This window comes from Rhinolophus sinicus, linkage group LG13 (assembly GCF_036562045.2).
Source record: "Rhinolophus sinicus isolate RSC01 linkage group LG13, ASM3656204v1, whole genome shotgun sequence".
Taxonomy (NCBI): Eukaryota; Metazoa; Chordata; class Mammalia; order Chiroptera; family Rhinolophidae; genus Rhinolophus; species Rhinolophus sinicus.
This window is the reverse complement of record NC_133762.1, coordinates 36,272,154-36,295,993: the sequence shown is the minus strand read 5'-3', so window position 1 is coordinate 36,295,993 and position 23,840 is coordinate 36,272,154. Positions and strand designations below refer to the sequence as shown.

General features: G+C 38.4%; 1 protein-coding gene across 1 annotated transcript in view; it reads right to left on the bottom strand.

Annotated features, from left to right (window-relative positions):
- Window positions 1–23,840, bottom strand: part of UQCC1 (ubiquinol-cytochrome c reductase complex assembly factor 1) — a 90,186-nt gene that overhangs the window by 44,454 nt on the left and 21,892 nt on the right. The window contains exons 5-6 of the mRNA XM_019733379.2: window positions 19,297–19,369; window positions 14,034–14,091 (exon numbers count right to left, since the gene is read on the bottom strand). Coding sequence (XP_019588938.2) covers window positions 14,034–14,091; window positions 19,297–19,369 — 131 coding nt within the window. The remainder of the gene's footprint in view (window positions 1–14,033; window positions 14,092–19,296; window positions 19,370–23,840) is intronic.

The window sequence follows — 23,840 nt, the reverse complement described above, 5'->3', positions numbered from 1 at the left end:
TTGATGAATTTTTATATATTATATACATCTATGTAATCACCACCCAGATCAAGACATAGATTATTTAGGGTACCTCAGAGGGCCCCCTCACACATGGAAGGGACCACTTCTGGTTGTAGAAGATAAGGAAGTCTGAACCCTTCATTTTACTGATGACAACAGGAGTCCTACAGAAGTAATCTGCCCAACATCACCGAGTCTGTAAAGATGGGTAAAGTACTGAGCTGTCCAATATGGAAGCTGCTAGCTACATGTAGCTATTTGAGCACTTTAAATATGGCTAGTTCAAATTGAGATGTGGTATAAGTTTAAGATTTCAAAGATTTAGTTCAAGAAGAGAAATATCTCAAACTGTTTATACTGATTACATGTTGAAATATTATCAGATATATTGAGTTAAATAAAACCTATTATTAAAGTTTTCATTTTTTTATTTTTGCTTTTTTTAATGGAGCTACTAGAAACTTTTAAATTAAATGTGTGACTTGTATTGTATTTCTGTTGCACAGCACTTGTCCAGAATGTAAGTCACAGAAAGTATTATGATTTCATCTGTGAAATTATCAAATTGTTTCCCCCATTAGAATGTAAGCTCCACTGAAGGTAAAGAACAAGTCTGGTTTTTTATTATCACTGTTATTTCCAGAGTTTATGTATAGTAAGCACTCAATATATATGTGCTGAATAAATAAATGAATAAAACACCTGAGGGACAAATTCAGGGCTCCTTCCCCTATACCACACTGCCTTTAATCTGGAATCCAGAGGGCTCTGTCTGCTTAACACCTTACGTAAGAATATAAGAATTATATTTATTAATTCATAAGTACAATATTGTAAGATATTATAATATTATAAGTATAAGTACAATATTATAAGATATTATATATCTTATTTAAATATATAAGAATATGAACAGGGTCATCAACTTTCCAAGCCAGTTCCTAATCTCATTCTCATACTTATTTCTATTATCTCTCATTAGTTATTCAGTAGCTACAACTGGACTAATCACCTCAAAGACAATTCCTGCTTTAATTATGAAATATTCAGTCTGAAGCAACAATTGTATCCCCATACACAATTAATACTGCCCATTACAATCTACTAGCAATAGCATGGTACAATGGAATGATTCCAGCCTGGCTTGCCCCAACATCTCTGTTAGTAGCTAAGAAGGAGAAAAGAAAACATACTTATCAAATTTGCAGATGACAAGACACTGGGCAAGAAGACAAATATGCTGGATGACCCAACCATGAACCAAAAATACTTCAACAGGCTGTTTCAACGGGCTGAATCTAGCAGAATGAATTTGAACAGGAATAAATCTAAGGTCCTGTACTTCGGCCTAAAAGAAACACTTATAGAGGTACAGAATAGGTGAGTCATGCCTACCTATGTGTGAAAAAGCCTTACAGGCTTAAGTTGACAGTATATGTTTAGAGGGAGTCAAGAGGATGATGAGGTTGCCCCCAAAATGTATGTGGTTTTAGATACAGTAATGGAGATATGATATCTTCAATGTGCAAAGTTAAAACTTCTTTCTACTCAGCATAGATTGACTCTACTTGGAACACTGTTCATAGTTTTGAACATTATGTTTTAAGAGACAAGAGAAAGAGAAGAAAGGTCAGAAGACATTTAACCTGGAGAAAAACAGGAGAGCTGCCTTAAATATTGTAGAAGAGTGATTAGACTGTCTAAGAATTCAGAATCAGAACCAACGTGTGGGCCACAGAAAGAAAAATAATTAACATTGAAATAATTAACATTGAAAGCAAAACTTTTTAACAAGGGAGTTTCTGAAGATTCAAATGATGGAATGGATAACCTCAAAAAGTAGAAAACTGCCTACTTCTGAAGGGTGAATACTCGTAAATGTTTAGTAGGAACTCAGCTCTCTGACAGAAGGTTAACAACCTGATCTCTGTCATCCCTTCCAACCTTGGATCTGCTGATGCTGTGATTCTAAATGTGCAGCCTCTGAACCCAGTTAGTGCCTAAGAAACACCATTTGTGACAATAAAAACATCAGGTCATGGAAAAAGATTTGGCCACTTTATATAATATAAGGCATATTCCAATGCAGAAACAAACTGGGGAAAGTTCAACAGTTCTTTTTCATAAGATCACTCATGTCAGCCTCTCACGTGAAAAGAACTGTGTGTACTGATGCTTAAGTGTCGTCAGAGGCCAATTCATCAACAGCTATAGTGAGGTAATGGAATTCTTCATTTATTTGAAAATTCTGTAGTTTGTTAATACACCTGCCCTCTGAGGTTTAAAAGGCACAGATTTTCTCAGGCCATAAACTTATTAACTATATCAACATGGAGTGAAGTATTTTTTGTTTCACAGCTGTTTGTTCTGTAGCCCTTAACCGATAACAGTAAGCTCAAATGGTCATCTGGATTGAAAAGATAAAGCAAATTGAAGACACATTCAAGATGCTGACTGACAATTCACTCAATGAACATAAACTGAGTTCCTGCTGTGTGAAGGAATGTACATGGTTGGATTCTGTGGGGGTTAGAGTGATGGTTAAAAAGAGCCCAGCTTCCAAGGAACAGTTAGTCTCCTAGGGGAGACAAAATACCGCGTTTCCCTGAAAATAAGACCTAGACAGACAATCAACTCTAATGCATCTTTTGGAGGAAAAATTAATATAAGACCTGGTTATATATATATATGTATGTATGTATATACGTATGCATGTATATGTATATATATAATATTATTATATTGTATTATATTACATTATATTATATTATACCCAGTCTTATAGTAAAATAAGACCAGGTCTTATATTAATTTTTGCTCCAAAAGACGCATTAAAGCTGATTGTCCAGCTAGATCTTATTTTCGGAGAAACACGGTACACCATATACAAACAGCCCTAAAAGAGAATGTGGTAAATGTCCCATGAGAAGCACAACGTGCAGTGGAGTTTGAGAGGATTACTTTTGGCTGAGTGGGATCAGAGAAAGCTTCATGGAAATGAAACATTATACCTGGGGCTTGGAAGATGAGCTGGACAGGTAGAGACAAACGATAAAGAGAATTTCCAGCAGATGGAACATTATGAGCAGAGGCAGGGAGATAAAAGAGCTCAGCACACGTAAGGGAACAATGAATCCTAGATTTTGTGGGAGGGCAGGTAAAGGAAACAGAAAAATATGCCACAGAGGTTATGAAGGGCTTTGAAAGGCCATGCCAAAAAAGTCTGGACTTTACTCAGTAGACAATGGAGAGCCACTGAATGTTTTTCAGGAAGAAGGGTTATAATAATATTAGAACCTTGGCATTGATAGCAGATGAGTCTCTAAGAAGTTAATGTCATCAGAGCTGGAAAGTGACAAATTTGGTGAATATTTACTTAGCAGAACTACAGTGTTCAGAATAGTCTGATGCAGAAATATAAACTAAAGTGTGCACCTGCCTTTTGAGAGATACGTAACAAGCAAAGCTTATTATAACCTACACCTATTTTTGCTGATACCAACAATTCAGAAAACATGGATTCAAGTCTGCTAAGTGAAAGGAGGGCAAATTCTAATTACTCCTAAAACACTGTTCCTAATTAGTTCAATAGACACTTAGTTGATGCAAAACACTTTCAAATATAAAGCTCTACAGTAAATTTCATCACACATGGCTAACGTTATAAAATCAAAACAAAGACTCAGTCTCCTCATCAACAAGAAGTATAATGAAGATTCTCCCATGAATTTGGGAAAATAAGATTCTGATCCACAGAGCTGTCCACTCACGAGCACCACGTTCAGCTAACTAAAAGCTCAACTAAGTTTTACCCTGAATGGCTTAATCCAATTCTCTAGGTAGTTAAGGACAGAAAGGAGTCCTGTTGTGAAGACCTTCTGTTTGCCCTCTTCAAGGAGAAAGAACAGAAGGTGGGGTCCCACATCTCAGAAAGTCAGATGCCTGGAATGTCCAGACTGAGCAGCCGAAGGTCAACTCTTGGGCCACCTGACCTTGAAGCCTACATATTCAGTCTACTCCTTTCTCTATTTAATAACTGTTTTGAACAGGTAATACATGCACATGGTAATAAAAACTAAGTCTCCTTCCTACCCACTTTCCCCAGCCAGCCAGTTTCTCTCTCTAAGGCAACCACAGTTAGAAGTTTCTTAGGAATCCTTCCACATATAATCCACAAACTAATATGGATATGTGTTCTTTTTACAAAAATGGTAGCCTCCTTTTTCCCTATTTTTCACAATGACAGCCTCCTACACACACTGTTCTTACATTGAGAAAATACTTACGCTGCTACAACAGGATGTAAGTGAAGAAACTGCAATTCTAACTCTGTGTTTCATCCACAGATACCACAGTCACCCGAGTAAAATTTTTTTTAGGTGCCAGACATAATAGATTTCCACCAATTTACATAGCAATTGTTAGGGTAACATCTGATCTAGCTGAATTGAGCTTATCTGGCAATTTTCCCTATTCTAAAAATGACTAAGGAATAGGAAGAAAAAAATCCTTGACAGCAAAAATGAACAAGTGCTATAATTAACAGCTAACACAACTGTGTGCCAGGCACTGTGCTGTGATTTAGGAGCACTAGTTCATTTAATCCTTACAACAACTCTATGAGGCTGGTATTCTTACTATCCCATATTATAGATGAGGAAACTGAGTCTTAGAGAAGTAACTTGCCCAGAGTTACAAGCCTAGTAAGTGTCAACAGAGATCTGAACCCTGATAATCTGATCCCAGAGTGATATTGTTTCTCTGCCTCCTTTAATGACTAAATGAAATCCTCTGGATTCCATTTATTCTATTTTGTATTTAATCCTCACAAGGGCAGTAAATTTAAGTTTCAAAACTAGCATCACATTAGAAATAGCATATCAGAAGGGAAAAGACTGGCTAACTTGAGGCTACAACAACAAAAAGTAACTCCTGGTAGCCTAACCAGAAAGGAAGAAGGATCGGCCTGGTGGCTCTGGTGGTTTGAGAAACGTGTTCCTAAGCTGAGGTCGCAGATTCCATTCCCATACGGACCAGTGAGCTGCACCCTCCACAGCTAAGATTGTGAACAACAGCTCTCCCAAGAGCTAGGCTGCCGTGAGCAGCCGGAGGTTGGCGTGGGCTGCTGTGTGCTGCCCTGGGCTACCGTGTGCTGTCGCGGGCTACTGTGTGCTACCATGAGTGGGCAGTGACGGGCAGCCAGCGTGAGCTGCCATGAGCCGCTGTGAGCGGCCGACCAATGACCGGCAACCGACTGCCTCAGCCCGAGGGAGCACAAGGCTCATAATACCAGCATGGGCCCGGGAGCTGTGTCCTACAACTAGACTGAGAAACAACGGCTTGAACCGGAGTGGGGGTGGGGGAGGCAGAAGAAAGGAGAGGACTAAAAATTTATTTAAAACAGAACCAAAAAATAGTACAGTAACTGAAGTTCAATAAGGAGGGTAAACCCACCCCACACCCCTCAAAGAAGACAGTCTGGCAAAATCAGTTACAAGTTATCAGGGCCTCCTGAATCATCCAGAAATTGTTCAAGTACGTTAGAAAGTGAAAAGAAAATGAGTGAAACAAATTCAAAATGGTAAACAAAAAAAAGATTTGATGATCCTGGTACCCACTGCGAAACTAAGCTTACACTTGGCACAGGCTCTGACCAAATGACAATGTCTGAGTCAGTAAGTAAACTATTCCACAGCAACTGAGAATACTCGGTTTAAATAAAGGAAGAACAAAAGAGCTCTGCTTCAATTCACATCGTAGATGCGTTCCTCATAACAAATGCTTAAATTAAATGTTCAGAGGTCAAATTACATTCTGCTACTGATTCAACTTCATAATTTCAGAGCTCTAGCTCTGTTCTGGGGAGATTAGAAGAGGGAGGGGGGACTTCCATGCTAAAACATAATAAAAACTGCTCTTAAGAATGCAAAATAAACTTTAAAAGGGATCATCTTATGCTCAATTTTGCTGTGAACCTAAAATTGTTCTTAAAAATATAGTCCATTTTTTAAAATCTTTTTAAAAAGAGACAATCTAGATTAGGACAACAGAAATATTTTACAATGAAAATTGATTACCTGCAAGAAGTATATAAAAATAATAAAAGACTGAATGTTTTAAAAAGAGACAATCTAGTAACAAAACCAAACAAAATTGTTTTAAATAATTAATTTAATCATTCACTTATCGAGTATTTACTGAGCACCTACTCTAAATATAGACTTAATCTGCATAAACTACTCTGTTTAGGAGCAATTCCTAAAAGAAACTAAAAAGAAACTAAAAATTTATTTAAAACAGAACCAAAAAATAGTACAGTAACTGAGGTTCAATAGGGAGGGTAAACCCACCCCATACACCTCAAAGAAAACAGCCTGGCAAAATCAGTTAAAAGTTATCAGGGCCTCCTGAATCATGCTGTTTGATGCTGTTCCTAAATCTACAATTTATTATTGAGGTTTTAAGCTTCACAGGACTATCCTTGTCTCTCAGTGATTCCAGTGGCTCATAAATAATACTGATCTCTTTTACATATAAGGAAAGCAAATAACCCAGCTAGCAAAGTAAAGAAAAAAAGGAGCGTTCAAGCCCTACCTAGTCTGATGGCTCCCTAACATCTCTAAAAGGCAAGCGCAGAGACAGGAAAAGGGAAGAAAGACTCACTGATGAGGAAACTCAAAAGCTAAAGCGTTGGGATATAAATTCTGCCTATGTCAAATAATAATGATTACTACTATTTATTAAGTCCTCCCATCTGAGACTTGTCACTGTAAGAAGCGTTTGCATTCATTATCGCTTTCAATCTACCTAACCACCTGACTAGCCTAACTATTCCCACTTCATATAAGAGAAAACTGACGCTCTCAGGAGGTTAAGTAACAAGATTGCACAGTGGAGAAGAGAGGAGCTGGATGAAGCCTGAGCTTGCCCTTTCTTTCCCCCAAGCCACAGTGTCACCCACTGTCAGCATTGGCCATTTCCCCCATTCTGTGACAGCACAGCTCGAAGCGCCTCTTTCTGCTGAATCAAATGAGGAGAAAGATAACACTGCCTGCAGAGTTCAAACGAACTGAGAGTTTCCCAGCCATGCTTTCCTCCTCTCTGCCTAAATCTGGGAGGGGAGAATTCTTGTTATTCCTGACGCTGACCTCCTACCATGTACTGGCAGCTCTGAGTATCCTGTCTCGCTTGCTCTATTTGGGCCTTCTGATAATGCCAGTTGTGTTTTGGCCTGTTTCTCCCTTAGGGTAGTTTAGAAGCTGCTCAGAGCGGATCTGATTTTGAATTAAACGAAGACTAGTGGGCACTCAGGCAGGTCTGTCACTCTGCTGCTATGAAGGAATCCCAAAGGGGACTTTTGCATAGCTTGTTTCCCTTATGCTGCCACCAGCTGAGGCCAAGAAAGCAGAGTCTACATGGCCACACTCAAGCCTCCGCACTGTGCTAATGAATGGGTTTATTTATTTGTGAGCTGGCACGCTGACCCTTTCCCGGGGCTGTGTGCATGGCTATCTCCACCTGGTTTCCTAAACTCTCTCCCCACGAGGCCTAACCTTTATGTGGGGAGCATGGGGGCCACAGGACAGTCTGTGGGCAAACAGACAAGTGGGGTGAGGCACTTCCTGAAGCCATCTCACCTGACAGTGCGCCTCCTCCAAGAGCTATACCTGCCCTGCAGCCTGCCTGTCAAACCCACTGTAAAGAAAAAGCTCCTGGGTAGCAGGGACCAGTGCTCTTAGGTTATGCAATGTTAGTAAAATGATGCTGCATAGGCCTTTGCTTTGGGGAAAAAGCTCCATGTGTGGGTATTTGAACAGAGCGACTGTAGCTGGGAAAGGGAGAAAGCGAATATGCACAGGGCCAGGGCTCACCATATATAGCAGGTCTGGAGCTGCTGGAATCCGGCTGAGCTCAAAAGCCCTACAGCTACAGCAAAACTGCTCTGGTGGTTTTAAAGAGCCCTCTTGCAAAGACCGGGAGTGTCTGCCAGGGCAGTTCTCTGGCTGGACTGAAACTGGAACCAGTCTGTTTTCCAACCCCTTCCCACCTCCACATTTTACTTCTCTTCTTTCCCAGAGGCTTCTTCCCCTAGGCATATAAAAAAACATTTCAGTGTTTCCCTGTCTTAAAACAAAAAATAACAAAATGTTTTCCCCCCTCCATCCTGTTTCCCTCTCTAGTGATCATCCTCTCATCTTTCCTTCTCACTTGGAACATCTTAAAATGTAGTTTATAATTACTTCTTCCCCTCTTAAAAACTCCTTAAGACCCCCGTCCTCCAGTTCTAACCCCAGAGGCCAATGCAAACTGCTTTCCTTGACCATCCCCAGGAAGCCCCCCTTCCTATGTCCCCATAAGAGCTGTATACACACTTATCACCCTGTACTATTTTCAGATTTACTTGTTGTCTCACCCAGCACACAGACAGTGAGTGCCAAGAAACACAGTTTCATATAGTTGGTGGTCAGTGCTATTCTGTTCATATTCAGAGGAAGAAACCCTTCTCCCCATGACCACCAAAAGGGACACTCCAGCAGGAAGCAAAGTGTTGCAGAAGGAGCAGTTCACATAGTTAGCTTTGGATTTGAGCCTTGGATCTTCCATTACTGATAAACAGGCCTGTGACAAATCCCTTAAAACTGCCTAAAGTTGTCTCCCCACTTGTAAAATGGCGGCTGGACTAGATCTGCGGTTTTAAAACTGTGTACTGAGTTTCCATGGAGCTACGTAAGGGTCCCTTACCAGTGGGTATGTTGTCAAGACCTGAAATGAGCAGGTCATTCCCACTTCTTCAACCCAAGCAGCAATCCTTTTATCTATTCACACATTAGGACTGAGCATCAATTTTCGTTTTTAAAAGACTCTGCTGCTAAAAAGATTGAAAACCACTAGGTCCTTCTGCCTGGAATGCTTTTCCATCCACTCTTTGACTTGTTAACTTCTACTCATCATTCAGGCGTCATTTTAAATGTCATCCCTTCAGCGAAGCCCTCCCTGACTGACCCACACCCCCAACTAAATTATGTGCCCCTTTTCTCTCACAGAGCCCTATTATTTCCTCTCATAGCACCTATCCCAATTGTTTTATTAATGATTTGTTTATTGTCTCTCTTCCAAACTCTAAGCCCTATGAAGGAAGGAAACAAATCTGTTATATACAGCAGGTTCAATTAGAGAATAAATGCCATAATTTTATGGATTTACGTTTAAGAATAAGCAGGTACTTAACTAAATAATAAACATTATTAATATTAAATAGTACTAGTATTACTATTAAACAGTGTTACGATTAATATTTAATTAGTTACTTCAGTGGTTTCATACCAATGAGGAAACAACTTAATACTTTGAACCAGCCAGACCCACACTTGAATTTCCTCTCCACCATGTACTAACTAGTTCTTTAGACAAGTTCTCTGACTTCTCCAAGTTTCTGATCCCTTATATGGAAAACAGGAATGAAGTAGTTGTAAATATGTGTGAGATAATGTATGTAAGTAAATAAAATATAATGTATGTAAAGGACCTAGTATTATATTTATGATACACATGACTTTAAAATAATTTTTTAAAAATACAAACTGCATTTTACTCCCTCTCCACTTGATCTCGATCATAGGCATATTCTACTTTTATTTGTTCCATTCCATTTTCTAAAATTAATTTGTGCATTTAGAAGGTACTAGTGTTCCATGACAAATTTTAATAGATGAGTCTCTACAAAAACGTATTAACAACGCCAACATGACTTCCAACCTCACACGTGTCACCGCCCAGGGAAACTTAAGTAGGAGTAAAGCTTTACCACTCTCACCTGACAGACAGACGTAGCCAGGACCCTTCCAATTGCCACAGGAGCCAAGTAGGATCTAAGGCCATTTACTATTTTATAAATATTTATTGATGAAAACTAAGAGTAAGACATGGAACTGAAAGGAAGAAATATCTCATTTTCATATCTCTCTGAATAAATAATAAAAATTCTCACCCTCAATAACTTCACCATCCACACAGAAGATTAATACATATATGATAAAATATAAAAATGTGATGTGATGAGTGCTATAACAGAGGTATCCAAAATACTAAGGGAGCACAGAAGGGAAACTAACTCTGTCTTCGGAGGGAAGGACAGGCTTCAAAGAGGAGATGATATCTGAATTGGATAATGAACGAAAAACAGGAATTTGTCAGGTGAAGAGGAAGGAGGCCTTCTAGGCAGAAGAAAACTTCATGCAGAAGCCTTGATATTTCTATTATATAGTTTTGCTTTTTCGTGCAGAAGGAGGAGTGGTGGTGGTAGTGGTACCTAGAATGGACCAGATAAGGCTGGTAAAGGCGTTATATTTGGTGGGATATAAATGCCATAGTAAGAAACATACTTTATCCTGAGAACAATGGAGAATATAAGAAGTGTGTATGTGTCTGTGTGTGTATTGATCCGATTTGTATTGAGAAGTATTAATCAATATTAAATATTATTACTGCTAATTGGCACAGGCAGAGAGAAGTTACAGGCCAAAGACCAGTTTTCAGCTCCTGTTGCTTATGACCTAGTGAAATCAATTTAATGGGTGACATCTTGAATTTTTGTTTAAAATGAATTCAAATGGAATAGAAAATATCAGAGATTATCAGACACTGTAAGAGTTTAAGTTTTACAAAACTTTTATATCAGATACGTGTGTGTCCTGGTTCACAACGTAAAATGCATTTGTTACTACGGATCATGGATAAAAGAAGTTTGAGCTGATGACTGGTAACTAACCAGATGAAGGGAGTGAGGGAAAAGGCAAGGAGGACTCCCAGCTTTCTCGTGTGGGCGCCTCAATAGATCACAACACCACTGACCAAGGCAGGGAACGGAGGAGGCCTGCTTCTATCAGGTCCCCTGGGGATGGTGGGTAGCCCAGACAGCAACCTCTCTCAACATTTTTTAAGCAGCTACAGTCAATACTAATCTTGTTCAGCAAAGACAAAGGACACGCAGGCATTGCAGCTGCAAGCTCACATGAATATACAGCTGATAAGGCCCCTCTGGAGTGGTCCCAATACACAGAAAAACTTAAGAATTAGAGAAAGCAGACAGGATAAGGAAAAGATCAACACCTCCTCCAGGGAACTAACAGGATGTGAGAAATCCTGCCCCCATTCTAAGAGTCAACAGGGAGCCATCACCCTTGGGAACCCAAGGAAGCTTTCTGGAAAGTCCACTATCAGGATATTCTGTTTATTATTGTTTTCATGGGGGACGGAGACGGTATTCTTCCTACTTTAATGACTACTCTTTAAACCTCACCACCTCTCCCTCTCACTACCACCACCAGGGAGGTATTTAAATCCTTATATATCTCCAGCAAGTCCAGTGAATCCTGTGATGTTGGTTTAGCTCTCCCTTGGTTATCCTCCTTGGACAGAAAAGGGCTAGAACACAGCTTCTGCACAGACCTGGGGTGGATCCATTGCTCCTCCACCTATCCCTGACTAGAGAGAGAGTTCCCATGTTTTCTTGGAGAATCATAGAGCAATTGGGCCCCAAACTACCTTTCTGGGGATCCTTCCCACTAACCTGCCCTCCACAAACCTGCCCCAGGCACTTCAGACAACTGGCTCCCCTCAAATACTCGATGTTCTTTTTTTTTTTTTTTTAACTCCCTCCCCATTCTTTCTTTTATTGTGCTCAAATATACGGAACATAAATTTTGCCATTTAACCATTTTAAGTATACAATTTAGTGGCATTAATTACGTCCACAATGTTATGCAACCATCACCACTATCTATTTTTAAAACTTTTCCTCACACCAAACAATTCCTTAACCATTAAGCAATAACGCCCCATCCCCGTCTCCTCTCAGCCCGTCCTCTACTTTCTGTCTCTATGAATTTGCTAATTCTAGGTACCTCATGTAAGTGGAATGATACAGTATTTGTCCTTTTGTGTCTGGCTTATTTCACTTTCCATGTCTTTTATATGATCTGTTTTGCTCCTGATATCCCCTCCATCTAAAATGCCCTCCTTTTCTCTGACAGAAATTCACCCTTCACGGTGCATCTCAAATGTCACCTCTGCTACAGAGCCACTCTGTAGCCAACACTCCCCCACGACCACCACCACCACCAAATTTGGATTTAATCCACCTCCTCGTGCATACATAGGATCTACTTGTGCCTTGGGCACAGTACTTTCTTCACTGTCTTCTATTACAGGCAACTGTACTTTATGTCTGTTTTCCACTAGACTAAGTTTCTTGAAGGTGCACATAATGTCATAGCCTTCTCTCCAACATCTACAGTCCTTAACACACAGTAGGTCCTCAATAAGAATTTGCTGATATAAACTGAAAAGCCACTGCTTCATTTCACCAAAGCCTGCAGATCATGAGAACTAATGGAGGCAGGGTGGAGGGGAGATCAAGGGGAGATCTGAGGCAAACAGGCTCCCTCCTCCCACCTACCCGGTGGTGGAACTCCCCACTCCTCTGAGAAATTAAACCAACCTCAGCAAGAAAGACTCAGCGACACGTTTGGAAATGGTGGCCAACTTGAAAGAACTACAAGTAGTTTCAAGGTTCTCCCAGCTGCTATTAGTCAGGTATTGACCTTGGGATGTGGTCACAGGGATTATATATTTTATTTTGCCATCCACTCCCTCTAACACTCTGATACCTCTAACTATATGGGCAATAAAGAGTCTTTCATACAGGCTCTGAATATTATCTTTGAGCTCCTCTGGGAACAGCCTAGCCTCCTCTCAACCTTCCCACCTTTCCAGTGAGTAATTCTGTGCCACCTCTGCAGTCTTCCCTCTTAAAAAAGTAGTTTTTCTCTTAGTATACCCAGCTTCCCTCCCTGAGGCTTTTCCTACCTTCACCATTCACAAAGAAGGTAGTTTGCCTTTTCAGCTGCCTGACTAAAAGACATGGCACATTTCAAAGAAATAGGTAGAACTAGTAAAGGTTTCAATAGCTGATCCCATAAGCACTACTTACTCAGATTTATTATAGACCTTAGCCATTCTGATTTATAACTGACCATTTTACATCTTATCTCCCTCACTAGATTGTAAGCTTCTTAGAACTGTTGCTAATTCCCAGCAACGGCCCAGGACATAGAGTGCACTCAATATTACCTACCAACTTAGCAAAAAAATAACATAAAATAAACTGCCGCCTTAAGCCCCTTAGCCAATCTCAGTGACTGAGTTCAGAAGAAATATTTCAGAGATGATCAAAACCAAAAAGTCTTTATATAGTATCAGTCCTGTGATGCAAAGCTCAGCTGAACACGGTCTCAAACAAGGGTCCTTTTGACAGGGCAACCATTCCCCACGTTCCTCAGATACTCACTATGGTCAAAGTAGTAAACTCACTTCTCCAGAATTTACTTTCCCAAGACCTGGCAGTTCAATAAATACATTCCCCAGCCCCCACTTCAATGTCTCTCCTATATCCTTCTGACCTTTAATACTGGGTAACATTAGATGAAAAATTAATTTTTTTTGGCTACTTATTTTGCAGCTGAAGAAAAAATATACTGTTTAAGGTGTTAAATATTTTTACATGCAACAAACCTGGCATGAATCTAACCTGTATGCACATTTTAGAGGTACAGGCGTAAATGTCAGTGCTATAATTTGTTATAGGTTTCTGATGACCAGCAATGAAAATGACCACGGATTCTCACAATTCAAACCACTTTTACGTAAATGTGAACTTTCCTAAAACAGCCAAGGGAGAGAACTTTCCATCCAAGCTCATAGAGTTTCTTAGAGATACTGATAGCATTGTTCACTGGGTTAGGTGTTCTTTTGAGAAAATCCTACAAATATTAGCTTCTTTCTGCGACTATGCTTTGACCTTTAATAAAAATTTGCTTCAAGACACCAGTTCCTAAAATCAAAGGAACAGTTTTTAATGCCTGAACAACTGCCATTTCATATAATCAGCCATGCTGAAGGCTATACGTTACAAGTCAGCAGTGTTTAAAAAAAAAATACATTTGGTGACTTCACTTACATTGCTCACTTACCAGACGTGAAGAAGAGTTATAAGAAACCATGAGTTGAATGTATCAGGCATCTCACACCCTAGAAAATAATAATATAGTATAAATGTGTGTGGGTTTAGAGAAGGAACATTGACTATATTTTAAATATTGGTAGGAATGCATTCAACTACAATATATGGCAGTTACAGAGCTCTCTGCTTCTGTTATCAGAGTAGGCCAGGGGGAACCACTGCACAAGGCCACAGATTGAAAGAGCACTGAATGCAGTCAGGCAACCAGCCTTCTAGTTCCAGCCCTGTTATCACCTTGCTGTGCAGCCTTGGGGAAATCAATTCTCTTCTCTGAGCCTCCGTTTTCTCACTTTGAATAATGGCCCAGATGATCTCTATGGTTCCTTCCAACTTCCATGCAAGTCTGTGTTCTTCTCCCTTCCTGGTCTCAAATTCTTCTGGAAAGCTAGGCACGCACAGGCTTTTTCCACTTGAGCCCCACTGAGAAGTCAAAGTTCTTCTAGTCTCCGTTTCCTGTCTTCTTTCTTTAAGGGGACCCAATGTGCTACAAAACATGGGTGTACTGAAAGACTCATCCAAAATAAATGACCAGGAGAAAGAAGGGGGACTGCAGGGAGCTGTGGCTGAATAAGAAAGCAGAACAAAAGGCTGTTCATCACCTCCAGGAATGACAAAACTGGGCAGGACTTCTCCCTTGGCTTAAGATACCAAAAATCAGGTCAGTGCTCAGACATCCAAGCCTCCCAATTCTCACATCTCTAGGAAATGCCTCTGGCTGGATGAGGGGACCCCCACTGAATATATTCTCCTTATTCCATGACAAGGAGAAAAACTGGAGCAAAAGGATAAAGAAAAAAGAGAATCAGTGGGTAGAATCCGTCCTTTGGAGCAATGACTCAAACAATGACGTACACAATGTACTAAATGATAACAAACAGGGGCCATTAGGAGAAAAAACACAGAGCAGGACCCCTGTGAGGTACACTAACACCACCAATAATAATACAGATCTGTCATTCATTATAATAGATGCTCTACATGCACTGGCTCAATGCATGTAAATCCAAACAATCCTACAAAGTGTGTACTGGTGTTATCCCCATTTGACAGGTGAAAAAACTGACTCTTAGAGAGATCAAGACGATTGCTCAAGGTCACACAGCTATGAAATGAGACACGTGGGATTAAATTCAGATCTGCTTGATTCCAGACACTGGTCTTAATTGCTAACTGCCTCTCTAATACTAATATCAGAAAGGAACATTTACGAAGGGCCCATACTTCACACCAGGTCCACTGCTAATCATGTCAATACATTATCTCACTTAACCCTCATTTTAACCCTGAAGGGAGGCCTTATAGTCCTCATTCTAGAGATGAGAAAATGGGCTCAAAAGGCTAAGTTACTTGTGGGCAGCCATTATATTAACAAGCGAGTGGCTGGGCAGGGGTTTAAGTCCAGGTCTGTCACAAAGTGACACCAAAATATTCTGGTGAGCTTCCTGGGAGGTGCCCAGCAGCTGTCAAGTGGACTTCCTCTTGGAGCCCAGCAGCAGGGAGGTGAAGGCTGGCCTGGCTGGCCATACAGCTATTAAGACACATGCCATCTGAGAGTGGGCCAACCACCCTCCACCTAGAACAAGAATAGCCATGAGAAACTCTCAAGCCCGGATCTGAAGTTGGGTCTTTTTTGGATGCTAGAACAAAACATTAAAAAGAAAAGTTTTCTTGGAAGTCTGTCTTTCAATCTGGAAAATGAAATTTGGCTGCTTCTAAAGGACAATCTGTTCAATTGCTACCTCTACATCAAAGCTTCTCAGCAGCCTCCAGGAGCGTTTCCAATTTTCTCAGAGAGGGAATCAGTTCTTGGGCTGAAAGCACAGACAGACAGACAGGCCAGCAGCTGGACTTGGGTCATAGTTTTCCCTTCTGGGGGTCGGTTCAGGGCTGAGGATGGGAAAAGAGCTGGCATATGATTGACTCCCTGTAACCACAGGGGTCAAAATAGAAACCCACAGCGTAAAGCCCTAAAAAACAAGACCACTGAATGTTTGACTGTGAGCAACATAAAAACACAGCAGATTCTTTAGCTCAATGAAATGTGCTTTAACACTTCAAAGTTGAAACCTGCTGTAGTCTTTTGCCATAATCACACTCTTGCTCCAATACACACTCAGTGCATTATTTTCTGAGGTGAGGTACTTTCTTCCTCAGCACCAAGTTGGATAAAATTAAATAATTCATTACTGTTATGGGGAGGCAGTATTAACACAGTTGTTTGTTTAATGCAGGCTCTGGGGTCAGACTGCCTGATTCAAAACTGACTACCTCTCACTCGCTACATGACTCTGAATAAAGTTACTTAGCCTCTCGGTGCCTCAGTTTTCTTCTCTATAAAAATGGGGAAAACAAGAGAACCTACCTTATAGGATTTTTGTGAGGATTAAATAAGGCCTATAAAATGTTTAGCAAAATGGTTAGTATTTAATAGGTACTCATAAATATTCACTATTATTTTTCAGTGAGTTCTTTAAACACTGGGGTTTAAATTATCTTTAAAAAACTCACAAATTATTTAAGACTGTGTCAATAACATGATGAACTTCAATCACTGACTCAGAACTTACTCATTAAAGAACCTCCTCTCAAAGTATTGTCTCTTAAGGGCTAACAACCAAGCAGTCTGTAGACAACAGTATGGAATTAGACACAACCTTGACTGATTGGCCACCTCTGATCCAAAGTGCTCTTCATGACAGAACTGCTCTCCAAAAGACTAGTTAGCAAACCGCTGTGTGCTCATGTATACACAGCAGTGGGCTGCTAAGGTATCTCACCAGTCAGAATCCCTAATATCCAGCTCTCAGGATCAAGACCTTTGAACACTTTGGCTCTGAGATAATAGTCTACTTTAGCATTTTCTGGGGGCCTGTCCAGGAGGCTGTAGGCATATTGTTTACTCACAGACTGCGAGTAAACAATGCATTCTTATACAATCAATCTTCATGAAACAGGCCTCACTTTTGTTGGAGTGAGGATGACACTGGCAAGCTACCGTTATCCTTTTTAAAAATTACTGAACTCTCGGGACTCTAAAATACCAAAATCCAAGGGACCAATGGCCACTTTAATGGTGTAATCTTGGGAAGCAATATATATATTCTCTTCTTTTACCCTAAACCTGTCTTCTGGCCTACTCTTTAGAACCTAAGATGCAAAAAAGTCAATCTCATTATTTTATAGATATTCTTTATCTGCCTCCAAATGATACTTTCCAGATTAGCTCCCCTTTTTATTCACTAGCCACAGTTTGGAACCACTTTGGTTTGATTTTAAAATGTAATCTATCCACAAATGACAAAGATGGACCAGAATGGAGCATAATATACAAATGAACATTCTATGGGTCTAAAAGGCAATTCTCAAACTGAGTCTTAGAAAACCTGGCGTAAGAGTGGTATCACTGAAAAATGTACGGCCTCCATAGTTAGCTATTTCAAAGAGCAAAGCTAGGACAAAGCTCATTGAGATGTACTCCTTAATATATAATAAACATCAGTTTACTATACTAACAGGGCACCTCATAGGTAGTTCTCGTTTAAGTATAATAAATTACAAAAATATTAAGATGGACTACAACTTCTAGTTTGAAGCTATATTCACTCACAAACAATATGTTATAGTGGAAAAATTCCTACATTTTAAACCAGGTGACATAGGATCGAGACTTGACTAAGCACCTTTGAGCAAGTCTTTAGCCTCTTTAAGTTTCAATTGCTTCTCAAAACAAAACAAAACAAAAAAGGAAATAAGAATATAAGCCTTGCCTATCCCACAAGGTTTTTTAACTCCTAAATGAGAAAAATGTAAAAGCATACCACGTAAATATAAATTTTTAGTATATAATGGTAATAATTTTTATGAACTTTTATTTTTATAAGTAGATTACAACAGATTATAAATTGAAACATGATAAATTAATTTAAATATGTAATAGTCTCATTCGATACTAGAATATTAACTCAAGAATCTGCAACATTAAGGACTGGCTTTGGAGATAGCTTCCAAAATAATCATAATACTTTTCTGAGTTATTTATTGAATCAACCATTAAAGATATCTGAGGATGAGGTTTTAAACATATCTGATGAAAAATACTTGAAAAATCCAGCCTCTAATATTAAAAGCTTCTTCATCATGTAGAGAAAAAATATTTTCTCCTTTCAGACTAATTTTTCCTAAAATGAGAAATTGTTAGCGATTAAAAAGCAGGAAAGTTTTCTTTCTTTACTATGAATAAATAGGAAATGGAAGGTAGATACTAAATTAGTATTACAACTGAGTATGGTGTTTTAAGTTTCTAATATAATATCAATTGGCTGAAATAGTAAAATAAACAAAATTTGCATTTGGTTTTAAAAAACCAAAATAGTTATTAAATCATCAAAACTGCATCTAGCTTTCTTCATTGTTGTTAACATAGTTATATATAAATATTTGCTGTCTGTGAAAAATACCAAGTTATTTTGGTATTTGTTTGGTGTTTGTTGCTTTGAGGATAATGGCTGTTACCAAAGACATGCATAGCACACATTTCTTTCCAAAATCTGTGGAACTGGAAATGGCTTAAACTTTCCCAATGGCTTTACAAGCATCTGCTTTAATTAACTTTGTTTATAACTACAACAGTTTACAGCATCAAAATGAATACTGTATTGATACAATCAAAGGCTAGTAGTGGTAGTCTAAACTAGTAAATCCCTTTTGGAAAGCAAATTATCAGTGGGCTATAAATAATAAAAGTATATGTGCCTTTTGACCCAATAGTCCTTGAACAGAAAGAAGAAATATACTGAGGCACATTCCAGGATTAACTAAAACAATTAACAACTAGAAATAAAAGAGGACCGATTGGCAAAAAGTTGACATCAAAATGCTAAGCAAAACATCCAGAATGTAAAACAGGATTCTGTTTGCACGAGTATTCTTTTACACAAACGTGCATGTGTGGACAAGGGGGATGATAATGTCAAAAGTGCTAGATATATTTTTAGGTTTTTTTCAAACTTGTTAAAATTTTTTATTTATAGGGCTCTTTTAGTCTTTGTTTATTCTATTAAAAGAGAAAAATAAGCAGCTTTTATTATGCACTTTGTGAAGGAAAAATGATTTTACTAGTGACTTTAAAAAAAATCTATCCTATTAATACTCAATCATAAAAATGAAAAGTAGATTTCTTTTCCTTTTCAGAACTATCAAAAACAGTAACTTACTTAGAAAGAATTCCTCGAAGTCAGTTTTCTTCACACAGTTAGTATACATGCGCAGGGCCGCAATCTTAATCTTCTAGACAAAGAAAATAAAACCAAACTCAAGACATGACCGAGTGGATGGATGTTCTATTGCCATTAGACATATGTCACAGAACTTTATGTTTCTTTAACTAGAAGGAAGGGTCCAAACCTGTCTCTAGGCAATTTAATAGCTAAACCAACATAGATATTTCTTTCTACTTTTAAAGCTAGTCATTCATACAGACTTCACACAAGTTTCACATTTCAGGACTTCAGCATGAAAATGTCAAAAGGTTTTTCCAATATTTAAATAAAACCTCTTCTTTAGTTCAAGCCCATTTCACCACATGTGAACCTCTAAACCACTGAACAGCATCATCCACATTAGCTCTTTATAATCTGAAACCCTTTATATTAAAAAATTACTCATTCCTCTGACCAAAATCAAACAAACAAAAACCTTAATCCTTCAATCTTTCTTCAGAGGTACAATTTTCTATTCCATAAGTCTTTTTTTCCCTTGGGAAAGATGTCATTTTTTTCTATATTTCCCTAGTTTTATAATTAGCTGATTAACAGAAGACCATATTTATAAGAGTTTCCAATGAATATAAAATACAGTAGAAGGACTGACCTTTAACTATTTTCCAAAGCAATAAGAATTCTCTTGGAATCTTGATATGAGTGGTGGTTTTAATTTATTCACTGAGCTATATACTTAAGATTTGTATGTTTTACTATATGTACATTATGCCTCAATGAAAATAAATCTAAAAATAAAAACTAAGTTCTTTTAAAAGTTGAACTGTAGGGCTGGCCCGGTGGCTCAGGCGGTTGGAGCTCGGTGCTCCCAACTCCGAAGGCTGCCGGTTTGATTCCCACATGGGCTAGTGGGCTCTCAACCACGAGGCTGCCAGTTTGATTCCTTGACTCCCGCAAGGGATGGTGGGCAGCGCCCCCTGCAACTAACAATGGCAACTGGACCTGGAGCTGAGCTGCGCCCTCCACAACTAAGACTGAAGGGACAACAACTTGACTTGGAAAAAAGTCCTGGAACACGTTGTTCCCCAATAAAGTTCAGTTCCCCTTCCCCAATAAAAAAATCTTAAAAGAAAAAAAAAAAAGTTGAACTGTAGGTCTGAAGACCAACTCAGTGCTAAGTGAACAGGTATTTCCAAGAACTTTCAAAATATTCCCTTAAGGATACAATTAAATAAACTAGTACATCAACAAAAGGCTTGTAGAAGCTTGTTTCTTCTTAAAATGACAGAGAAAATTATAAAGTCAAATATGCACAGACTAAAAAGAAATATGCACAGTCTGAGAATGACATAGCAACTGAAGAAAACTAATCTAGAATTTTAATAGAGGTATGGTTCTAAGGTTCAAAGTCACCAAAGGTATTTATTATAGCCAATACTCCCTGGGGTACCAAAAAATGTATACACATGGCTTGTATTCATCTTTTGTTATCGGTATATATTGAGTATTACAATTTTAATACAGTTTTTTCCTTTCTTACAGTATGTATACATTTTTGAGGCACCTTCTGTATATAATGTTCAGATTTCTCTATACTCTCTAGAGTCTGATGGGTAGAAATACCCATAATAAATTAAGGAAGAATTATGTTTATGATTATAATTAAGATTTTTTTATTTGCTAATTTGAGGCCTGTGATGATTTCAAGGTTTTTGTCTAAAGCTCATATAGGGGAAAATAGAACATGTTAACAAGTGGAAATCAGATATACCTATATGGGGAGTAAATCAGCATTAGAAGCCTACAATTAAACAAAATCCATGATAAGACACTAGAACAAAAAGGGCAAATTAAGCCTAAAAGCAAGCAGAAAGTATGATATAATAAAGACTAACAGCAGAAATAAAATTGAAGATAGAAAAATAATATAGAAAATTAAAGAAGTCAAAGCTAGTTCTTGAAATATCAATAAAATTGGTAAAATTTTAGTCACACTGATAAAGAAAAAAACAAAAAACAGAGAAGATACAAATTACCAATATCAGGAATGAGAGAGGACATCACTAGAACTCCTGAAGATAGGATAATAAGGGAATATTATGGAAAACCTTAGGCCAATAAATTTGATTACCTAGATGAAATGGATAAATTCCTAGAAAGCCACAAACTACCAAAACTCACTAAAAATAAAAAAATAACATGAATAGTCCTATATCTATTAAAGAAATTCGATTTGTGGTTAAAAACCTTCCCACAAAGAAAACTCTAGTCTCAATGGCATCACTACAGAATTCCAAACATCTAAGGAAATGATAGCAAATCTACAAACTCTTCCAAAAAACAAGAGAAAAGAATACTTCCCAGCTCATTCTATGAGACCAACATTACTCTGATAATTAAACCAAAGTCATCAGAAGAAAACAAAACTAGAGCCTTCATAAACATAAATTCAAAAATCCTTAACAAAACATTAACAAATCAAATCCATCAATATTTAAAAAAGACAATTATCATGATCAAGTGGGATTTATCCCAGGAATATAGAGTTGATTTAACGTTTGCAAATCAATATATCAGTAGGCTGAAAAACAAGCCTATTTAACTTTGTTAACACCTGCAGGTTCTTGGAAGTATGTGATACAACACATTTTGGGAACCACTGGTCTGTACAATCATCAAACTGATGATATCCTAATGATATCATTATCCTAATCCTTTGGCCTTTGACAGACCTATCCTTGTGACAGGGGGTTAGGACATATGCTAGCTCTTCACTTCATTTGACAATTTACTGAGTACCTAACTCAGTGCCAGGCATTGATTTGGATGCTGGGAATAGAGCTGTACACAAAGCAGTCAAAAACTCCTGCTTTCATGGAGCTTATGGCCTAGTTCAACTATAGATACATTTATCATTTTAAATACAATTCCTAATGGCCTATTTCTTGATTTGTTTTTAACTCTGCAGTTTCCTTCAGATTCTTAGTTGGAGAGTCCTCTAGATTCATTAATTAATCACCCCACCTGGGAAAGGCAGACTTGCCTCCAAGGCCCAAATCTTTCCTTGAGAAGGAGGTTTTGCCCCACAACATGTTCATGAAGAAAGCATTCATTACAAATAATGAAGACGTCACCAGATTGGCCAGTATTATTTATACAGTGCTCATATTGGGGCAATCAGGAGCATTTTATAGTTCCTCACTTTTCCTACAGCGAAGCCAAGCCTTTAGTGAGCCATTTTCCTGGACAAATGTCTAAAGGAAGTCCCTTAAGACCATCACACAGGGACTGGAAATAACAACCTGAGGAGAGAACGAACCTCTTCAAGATTCACGTGCTAATATAAGTTAAGGAGGTAGGTGGACTAAATTTCCCTCCAGTCAATACATACAAATTGTTCTGGTCCTCAGATGACTTCGTGTTTATTTCATTCTAACTTTGGAAGACTTCACCGGTCTACCTGACTAAAACAGAAGCACCTAAGACAACTTTTGGAAATGAAAATCAGCTCTCCCACTAACTGCTGCATTTTGTACCATCCCACAAGATGAAAAACAAATCTAGGAAAAGGCTTGCACTAAGGGAAAGGGCTCTGAAGTCATCTGAACCTTCTATTCTGTACTGGAATTCCTTCTACAGCATTCTTGATTCATGGTCAACCATCTGGGCTTCAAACAAGTCCTATGACCCTGTGAGGCTGCCTCTCCTACTGAAGGACAATTCTTAGATTGTTGTTTATTGAACTTAAATCTGCCTCATGTAACATTCACTAAACATCACCTGCCCACTGGAATACTTCATATTAAGTATCTTCATTTTGTTTTTCACATTTGCCCCTCAAATACCTGAGAAGAGCCATGTCTTCTCTTTTCCAGGCTGAGTATACCTATTTCCTTCACCTGTTCTTCATTCAACATGGTTTGTGGTTTCTAAGGCCTCCACAAGGCTCAGTGCCCACTCCTGAATGTATTCCCGTTCATCAGTATCCTTCAGAATTGGAACAATTTTTTTTTGCTTAATGCTAATCTGGAAACTGCCTATTCTATGACATGTGGCTGAGTCTAGTAAGTGTTATCCTCGTCTCACCTGACACTGCTATATAAAGATAATGACAAAGAATGCTTATTTCAGAATAGTCAAATAGGTAAGGAAAAGCTACTCTTAAATTCCTAGATATGAATCTAAAAGAAAAATGGAACGCCACATGAAAACATTACAGAAAAAGATGGAGGAAAGACGGTTGATACTGCTAATGTGGACAGACAAGTAAGTAGTCATTTTACTCCCTAATCAAAGACACGTAAAAAAACACAAAACTCAAAGAATCTTGCCAGTGCAATCCAAAACAAATGTATAGCCATAGATTTCTGAGTCAGCATTTGCGTAAAAGGGCTCATAATCTTTCAAAATGGAAAGCTCTACCTATATTTTCCCACATAAATTATACCAAAATGTCATATTCTGATGTTTTGAAGTCATGAATTTAAAAATGAAGGTTATAGAAAGTAGACATGGCCACATCACAAAAGATTTTTTAAACG